The 9,652-nt window shown below is 37.6% G+C and overlaps 2 protein-coding genes across 8 annotated transcripts in view; both read left to right on the top strand.

Annotated features, from left to right (window-relative positions):
• Nucleotides 1-9,652, top strand: part of MNAT1 (MNAT CDK-activating kinase assembly factor 1) — a 205,994-nt gene that overhangs the window by 17,733 nt on the left and 178,609 nt on the right. The window lies entirely within an intron of this gene.
• Nucleotides 1,021-3,887, top strand: LOC102247096 (spastin-like). The gene is given in 2 exon segments (XM_014545935.1): nucleotides 1,021-1,784; nucleotides 1,787-3,887. Coding segments are annotated over 2 exon segments (1,578 nt in total). The 5' UTR covers nucleotides 1,021-1,103; the 3' UTR covers nucleotides 2,684-3,887.

Below are 9,652 nucleotides of genomic sequence, written 5' to 3'. Positions count from 1 at the left end.
GAGGTGCGGTCAATTTGCATGTTTCTCTTTTATTAGATTAGATAAATAAATAAAAAAGTACTATTAGCCCTGGCCAGTGTGTCTCAGTTGGTTGGAGCATCAAACCTACACTGAAAGGTCCCAGGTTCTATTCCCAGTCAGGGATGTAACTTGTTGATGTTTCTCTTCTACATTGATATGCTCCCTTCCTCCCTCCCTCTTCCTTTCTCTCTCTCTCTCAAATAAATAAAAACATATCCTCCAGTGAGGATTAAAAAACAAGAAGAAGAAAATGTTAAAAAAAAAAGTATTACTAAAGAAACAGAGATGGCCGCCAAGAGGAGCTCCCCTACCGTGCCGGCCTCGGCCTCGCCCCCGCAGCCGGTGCCGGGCACGGAGGCCGAGCTCCTCCGAGCCTTCCACAAACAGGCCTTCGAGTACATCTCCGTTGCCCTGCACATCGACAAGGACGAGAAAGCAGGACAAAAGGAGCAAGCTATGGAATGGTATAAGAAAGGTATTGAAGAACTAGAAAAAGGAATAGCTGTCATAGTTACAGGACAAGGTGAACAATGTGAAAGAGCTAGACGCCTTCAAGCTAAAATGATGACCAATTTGGTTATGACCAAGGACCGTTTACAACTTCTAGAGAAGCTGCAACCAGTTTTGCAATTTTCCAAATCACAAACAGACGTCTATAATGACAGTACTAACTTGACATGCCGCAACAGCTCCGTGGCTGCCGGCCGCCATCTTGGTTGGGTTAATTTGCATATAGTTGCTCTGATTGGCTGGTGGGCGTGGCTTGGGGCGTAGCAGAGGTGCGGTCAATTTGCATGTTTCTCTTTTATTAGATTAGATAAATAAATAAAAAAGTACTATTAGCCCTGGCCAGTGTGTCTCAGTTGGTTGGAGCATCAAACCTACACTGAAAGGTCCCAGGTTCTATTCCCAGTCAGGGATGTAACTTGTTGATGTTTCTCTTCTACATTGATATGCTCCCTTCCTCCCTCCCTCTTCCTTTCTCTCTCTCTCTCAAATAAATAAAAACATATCCTCCAGTGAGGATTAAAAAACAAGAAGAAGAAAATGTTAAAAAAAAAAGTATTACTAAAGAAACAGAGATGGCCGCCAAGAGGAGCTCCCCTACCGTGCCGGCCTCGGCCTCGCCCCCGCAGCCGGTGCCGGGCACGGAGGCCGAGCTCCTCCGAGCCTTCCACAAACAGGCCTTCGAGTACATCTCCGTTGCCCTGCACATCGACAAGGACGAGAAAGCAGGACAAAAGGAGCAAGCTATGGAATGGTATAAGAAAGGTATTGAAGAACTAGAAAAAGGAATAGCTGTCATAGTTACAGGACAAGGTGAACAATGTGAAAGAGCTAGACGCCTTCAAGCTAAAATGATGACCAATTTGGTTATGACCAAGGACCGTTTACAACTTCTAGAGAAGCTGCAACCAGTTTTGCAATTTTCCAAATCACAAACAGACGTCTATAATGACAGTACTAACTTGACATGCCGCAATGGACAGCTCCAGTCAGAAAGTGGAGCAGTTCCAAAAAGAAAAGATCCCTTAACACACCCTAGTAATTCACTGCCTCGTTCAAAGACAGTTATGAAAGCTGGATCCACAGGTCTTTCAGGCCACCACAGAGCACCCAGTTGCAGTGGCTTATCCATGGTTTCTGGAGTGAGACAGGGCCCTGGTCCTGCAACTGCCACTCATAAGAGTACACCAAAAACAAATCGAACAAATAAACCTTCAACCCCTACAACTGCGGCTCGTAAAAAGAAAGACTTGAAGTCAATTTTAGGAACATGGACAGTAACCTCGCTAACCTAATAATGAATGAAATTGTAGACAATGGAACGGCTGTTAAATTTGATGATATAGCTGGTCAAGAATTAGCAAAACAAGCATTACAAGAAGTTGTCATTCTTCCTTCTCCGAGGCCTGAGTTGTTTATAGGGCTTAGAGCTCCTGCCAGAGGATTGTTACTCTTTGGTCCACCTGGAAATGGGAAAACAATGCTGGCTAAAGCAGTAGCTGCAGAATCTAATGCAACCTTCTTTAATATAAGTGCTGCAAGCTTAACTTCAAAATATGTGGGAGGAGAGAAGTTGGTGAGAGCTCTTTTTGCTGTGGCTCGAGAACTTCAACCTTCAATAATTTTTATAGATGAAGTTGATAGCCTTTTGTGTGAAAGAAGAGAAGGAGAACATGATGCTAGTAGATGCCTAAAAACTGAATTTCTAATAGAATTTGATGGTGTACAGTCTGCTGGAGATGACAGAGTACTTGTAATGGGTGCAACTAATAGACCACAAGAGCTTGATGAGGCTGTTCTCAGGCGTTTCACCAAACGGGTGTCTTTGCCAAATGAGGAGACACGACTACTTTTACTAAAAAATCTATTATGTAAACAGGGAAGCTCATTGACCCAAAAAGAACTAGCACAACTTGCTAGAATGACTGATGGATACTCAGGAAGTGATCTAACAGCTTTGGCAAAAGATGCAGCTCTGGGTCCTATCCGAGAACTGAAACCAGAACAAGTGAAGAATATGTCTGCCAATGAGATGAGAAATATTTGATTATCTGACTTCACTGAATCCTTGAAAAAGATAAAACGCAGCGTGGGCCCTCAAACCTTAGAAGCATGCATACGTTGGAACAAGGACTTTGGAGATACCACTGTTTAAGAAAATACCTTTGTAAGCCTACAGAACTTTTTCTTATCAAGAGAGAAACACACCATCTTCAGTGAATAGTTATCAGCTACAGAAACTAAGCCTAAGTTTACAGGACTTTTTAGAGTCTTATAATTATTTATGCATCCGAGAAGATAAACCATAAAACAAATTTAAATAAAATATACAATGCAAATGGAATATTTTGTTTAAGGCCTTCTTGCCTTGATAGTAATGGCTATCCCGATGGGCAGGGTAAGTTAGAGCACAATAAACACTGGTTCTGGTCTTCTTTACCAATTTAATCAGAATGTAAATAATAATTTATATATGTGTTGCAGATGAAAGTATTCAGAGACAGTAAAGGGTGAAAGACACAACAGCCATTGGTTGTCTTCTGATGTCTTTTTTTAAAATAGTAATTTTTCCCATTTTCCTCTTCTACTGTTGTCTTTACTATGGGTGATTGGAATGCCAAACATTTTCTTTTTTTTTTCCTTTTCTTTTTACAAATGTGTGCCAAATGAAACTTTTTTCTGTGTAACAGAAATAGGAAAAAGGATTTTGAAGGCTTTTTCTCCATAAAACTACAGACATTAAACAATTGTGTTCTTTTCACTTTTTTATTTTTCTAATTCCTTTCTACCAAACAATTTATAAAGCAATATGAGAGCAACAAAATAAGTCTAATAAAAGAGGAGAAATTTGCAAGTTTTGAGTCACTCTGTCATACAACATGTAGATCAATCCTTGTGTGACCACAGTACTTTTTAAAAAATATATTTGCCAGAAATCTATTGAGACTGTTAACTTATTCCTAATGGAATTTATTTCCTGCTAGAATTATCCTAATACTTAAGAAAGCCAATTTTAACAGCTGTAAAAGTGGTTCCTGTGTGAGAGAAGGGAAGTACTGGGAGCTAAGACATTTCTATTTTATGATTATTACTTTCTTACTGTTTACAGGATAATGATAAGCCAGTGGATCTACCATCTTTTATTCTTTATAATTATTAATCCCTTCAATGAAACTTTAAAAGTTACTGAATTTTTATAAATTGCATACATTTTGTAGGTTTCTTGTGCTCACTTTGTTAACAAAAAACTTGTAGTCTGTTAATCTTCCTTTTGTTCCCCCCAAATGTACAGTAATTCCATTTCTTGTTTGTATAAGTATGCCTGAATTTTTATTATAAAAATGTCATTGTAGGAAGTAGAGACTCGTATTATGACCTTTTAAATATTGTAATAAAGGCAAATGGATATTTGCCCTTCGTTTACTGGTTAAAAGTTTGTTTACAGAAATTTTCTTTGGTGCTTTTATGTAAAATGCCGTGTGTGAAAAGAATAGTTTTATAGTAGGAACAAAGATTTTTTTTCATTTGGGAAAAATATCTTTGGTTTTGAGAGAACAAATTAAAACCTTGCCCCTGCTAGATAAGAATTTTATAATGAAGACACACATTTTTTTTTTTTTTTTAACATTCTTCTTAGTTTTACTCTTGCTCTTGGTAAAATGTGACCAAGTTTTATTTTAAGCTGTGTTTCTTTCATAGAAGGACCATGAAAATAGAATAATGATAATAGTAGAAGGTGTAAGGGGTTGGTTCGGTCTTTTTCAACATAGAAGTTGCTGAGATTTTTAAAATTAATATTAGACTTAGATTGTAACCTTTTAGATTTTGCATTGAACTCTGTGTCACATTCTTCCTAAAAGGTAATGCTTAAACATTAAATTATAGTGTACTCTTCATGTTAATAACGCAGAGTTTTATAAGCTAAATTAACACTTGTTGATGCCCGGCCAAAAAAAAAAAAAAAAAAAAAGAAACAGAAACCTGAAATTCTGAAACCTAATTGTAACCATTCTCCTGATTTGGGAAAAAGGACCTTTGGGGAAGCAAATAATTTTGGTGGGTATACTCTAAACTTCAAAATAAGCATCAAGGGAACAAAAATGTTTAGGTGGCTCCAAATGCATAAATGTTTTTGTGGATCAGTCACCGAAGAGGAATATCTAAATACTAGAGGCCTGGTGCACGACATTCGTCGACTGGGGGGGTGTCCCTCAGCCCGGCCTGTGTCCTCTCAGTCTGGGACCCCTCGGGGGATGTCCACCTGCCAGAAAGTGGGCCTAAGCTGGCAGTCAGACATCCCCTGAGGGGTCTTTAGTGCTGCCACGGAGGCAGGAGAGGCTCCTGCCACCACCGCTGTGCTCGCTAGCCGTGAGCCCGGCTTCTGGCTGAGCGGCGCTCACCCTGTGGGAGTGCACTGACTACCAGTGGGCAGCTCCTGCGTCAAGCGTCTGCCCCCTGGTGGTCAGTGCATGTCATAGTGACTGGTCATTCCATGTTCAGTCTATTTGCATATTAGGGTTTTATTATATAGGATTAGAACCTTTAGGAAAGTGGAATATGATGTCTGATTTGGTTGTCAGGCTGAGGATGGAAGTCTGCAAAAGTACATGCTACAGAACTGTTTGTTTTGTCAAAAGGATTGATAGGAAGCTGGCAGACTCAGTTAATTTAAAATAGAAAGGAGTTTAGCAGTTATCTTTTTAGTTCTATTCTACATCTGTCCCCCCTTCCTTAATAATGGGGCAACTGAAGCCTAAGAAAGGTTGTATGATTGTATTGCCCACCTACCAGTTCCATTTTTTTCTTTCTCTGTAAATCTCAGATAGGAATTATGCAATTAAAATTTGATCACATTTGCTAAATAAAATTCCTGTCAATGTAATGCAATGAGATTGCAACTCAAGCCCATTTTAAGTAAAAAATGAAAAAATACTAGAATATTATCAAAACCAATTTAATACGCTTAGAACTATTTTCTTTTTATATTTTAGTTTCCAAGATACTAACTTAAAATAAAAAAACTTTAAACATTGTAATGATTTTTCCATCAATTCTGTATTTTGCCTCTTTTTATTTGATAATAATTATATCTTTTTATTTGATAACATATAAACAATGTCATGGTATTTAATTTTGAGGTATAGTCATATACAAAGTAGGAAGCCTAACTATGAATTATTTGTTATGTAATAAAATGATTTGGAGGATAACTTTTTCTTTTTAGTTAAATTAGAAGCAAAGTTTATTCCCCGTTTTTTTGTTAGTTTTTCTGGAAAGTAAAAGATCTCACAATATCTCTGAAAAATCTATAATTTAGACTTTACTTTGTGTTATATTCAAATGTCTAGAAAGATTATATCAACTACCTCATAAAGATAAGTTAGTTATTTTATAGTATTTTTATTTTGCATATTTCAGTTTTTCATATTGTATATCAAGAAATATATACTACATACATTTACAGATAAACATATATATAGTGTCTCTAAAAAAGACTATAAAATTTAATGAACTTACTTAGAAATGTTTTGGATTATTAGGTTTCCTTTCATTTACTAAGTTAAAATATGTAAAAAATAGAGTTTTGAAGTGAAGAGAAATGGTTGTATACCTCACTCAATTTTTTTAGAACACAAATATGATAGTGGCTATATCATTGAAAATTAATGAGGGCTCCATCAATATGGTGCAGTGCCTCTGCATCACTGATTTATATATATTTAATGAGCCTGCTATTCTAATTTCAGGTAACTGAAGCAAACTGCATCTCCCATTAACTCTGATTTACTTTGAAACAGTTCATTTTATTAAAATATAAATGTCTTGAAATTTACCAATGTTAGTATAATTTCTTCATAAATATTTCTATAATGTTTACTTTCTACATATAACTAACTTGTCAATAAACAGAGCATCAGTTCTGTTTCAGATAATGTTCCCAAAACAAGTTGTTTTATTTGATCTTATTTTTTGGTACTAATCTGTGGTGTTAGTGTGGAAAACATGAGGGAAAATAACTAAAAAAGTAATAGGATTGTGAAGTGTGATGTTATATTTTTGACATCTATTGGAGCATATATGAGAACCATTTGAGGATGTATTTCTATATTCTTTGGCATTAAAAATGTAATTTTAATATTTGCTTTATTTTTAGTTTTATTTTAAAATACTTTAAGGTATATATTTTTCTTTATTGAAAATATATTAAAATATTTTTGACAACAAAAGATTATGCATAATATTTTTATTGAACATTTATTTTAATTTTTGCCTTCTGATTCTTGTGTTTCCCATACATGCAAATGAAGAATTAGGTAGAAATCAATATTATATAATGTGCACTTTTTATGGAACAGGAATTTGCTGAGCTACATATTACTTTATTTTCTAAAAATGCTAATGTTGCCAGTCAAATGAATACATAATTGATATCTTAAAATTTAATAAAATATGTTGTTAGTAGATAAAAATTCCTTATCCATATTTGCTCTAATCCCAATCAATTAATAGCAAAGGGAGTGAGTTTCTTTAGAAAGTTGAGGTTTATAAGCAAAAATTTAGACAAAAACTTACTCTTAAGGTAGTTTAAATATATTTTTTAAGATCTAAAGTGCAATATGTTACCATGGATGTTTCTGCATTATTCAGATTATGAATGTCTTATTTCCTTTAATTGTAACTGGCACATTTATTAATATTTAATTTCTTGTGGAGGTTAATTGCAAAAAGCAATCTATGTAATGTGCTGCAACTAAATGCAAAAACATACAATTTATAGTAGGAATGGTGTCAATAATAATAAATTGCCACAGCTAGTGTAAGTTTAGTGCTCGTAATCCCCCCTTGGGAAATATATTATTTGTGTCTCCTGTTGGCTTTATGTATTTTGGGTTTATATAATTTGGAATTAGAATAGAAACTAACATTTATATACTATATGTAGAAGTTAGAATGTAACAAATTAAGAAATTATTGAAAACATATGGCCAAAGTAGATTGATTAATAAAATACCTAACAGAGGACAATTATATACATATGTAAATACCAGGGTTTTTTCCTACTAAAATACAGAAACAGAAATTAAAACTGTGTTTTTGATTATATTATTTTTACTAACACTGTGTTCCCAATTGCTGTACTCATTTATGGGATCTTAGTTTCTAGATTATGCTTATAGAGAGACATTTTGGTGCGGTGGTTAAAAACATTAGCTTTGGAATAAAAGAAACTTAAGTTCTTGTGCTACCACTTACTAGTTGTGTGATCTTTAGAAGAGTTTTTGACACCCCCCCCGACTCCCAGATTCCTAAATCTCTAAAATGGTGATAAAAAGAATATTACTGCTCTGCCTGGTTTGGCTCAGTGCATAGAGTATTGGCCTGTGGACCGAAGGGTCCCAGGTTTGATTCCGGTCAAGGGCACATGCCTGGGTTGCAGGCTCGATCCCCAGTGGTGCGGGGGGAGGTAGCTGATCAATGATTCTCTCGTCAATGATGTTTCTATCTCTCTCTTCCTCTTCCTTCCTCTCTGAAATCAATAAAAATATATTTTAAAAAAGAATATTACTTTACAAGTTTGTTGTGAAGATTAAATAAGTGGCAAGTTGTACAAAGTGCTTGGGATGATGTTATGCCTGGCATGTACCAGCTAATATTTATTGGGCACTTAATTATTATTAAGAGTGGTGGTGTCAATCTCAGCTATTATGTAGTGTTTCTTTGTGAAAAATTATAAAATATTTGCACTAATAGAGACTTTTAAGTATGCTAAGGGTGCTGTTCAACCATATGTAACCACAGCTAGCAATTACTATGCATTTCTTTTTTGTAAAAATTAAACACAATGACAATTGTGCCATATGACTTTCTCTGCAATTTAGTGCATTCATTTATCAATATACTAGAGGCCCGATGCACTAAATTCGTGCACTGCGGGTGGGGGTGTCCCTCAGCCCGGCCTGTGCCCTCTCGCAGTCCAGGACCCCTCGCTCCTTACTGCCCGCCTGCCGCGAAGGTGGGAGAGGCTCCCGCCACCGCTGCTGTGCTCGCCAGCTGTGAACCCGGCTTCTGGCTGAGTGGCACTCCCCCTGTGGGAGTGCACTGACCACCAGGGGGCAGCTCCTGCATTGAGCATCTTCCCCCTGGTGGTAAGTTCGCGTTATAGTGACCGGTCATTCCGCTGGTCGTTCCACTGTCCAGTCAGTTTGCATATTAGGGTTTTATTATATAGGATTGTGGATAACTTCTCATGTTTGAGCATACAGATGTATGTCATTCTCTCTTTTTTTTTGTTCTTAAGTTTTTTTAATTTTTCAATTACAGTTTACTTTCAATATTATTTTGTATTGGTTTCGGGTGTATAGTATAGTGGTTAGATAATCATATACTTTACATAGTAGCCTCCCACTCCAGAATTTCCAGTACCCAACTGACACCATACATAGTTATCGCAATATTATTGACTACATTCCTATGCTGTACTTGCAGAGCATTCTAGCTTTTGAAAATGTATTACTGTTGACCCTTGAACAATGTGGGGGGTGAGGGGTGCTGACCCCCAAACAGTTAAAAATTCTCAAATAACTTGACTCTCACCAAACGTAACTACTAATAGCCCACTGTTGATCAGAAACCTTACTGATAACATAAATAGTTGATTAATTCATATTTTATATATTCTACTAGAGGCCCGGTGCACAAAAATTTGTGCACTGGTGGGGGGGGGTGTCCCTCAGCCCACTTGCGCCCTCTCACAGTCTGGGACCCCTCGGGAGATAATGGCGTGCTGGCTTAGGCCCGCTCCCAGGTGGCAGAGGGCAGGCCCAATCCCTAGGTGCAGCCCCTGGTCGGGCTCAGAGCAGGGCCGATTCGGGGGTTGGGGTGCCGCCCCTTGTCACACTCAAGGCAGGGTCCATGGGGAGGTTACCGCGCCACCCCGTCACGCACAGAGCATGGGCCGATCAGGGGGTTGGGGCGCTGCCCCCTGTCACGCATAGAGTAGGGCCGATAGGGGAGTTGGGGCACCGCCCCCTGTCACACACAGAGCAGGGCCCATCAGGGGTTTGGGGCGCCGCCCCCTGTCACCCACAGAGCAGGGCCGATCAGGGGGTTGGGGCACTCCCCC

This window comes from Myotis brandtii, unplaced genomic scaffold (assembly GCF_000412655.1).
Source record: "Myotis brandtii unplaced genomic scaffold, ASM41265v1 scaffold423, whole genome shotgun sequence".
Classification (NCBI taxonomy): domain Eukaryota; kingdom Metazoa; phylum Chordata; class Mammalia; order Chiroptera; family Vespertilionidae; genus Myotis; species Myotis brandtii.
Note: the sequence above shows the minus strand (reverse complement) of the source record. Positions and strands in the feature narration are given on the sequence as shown.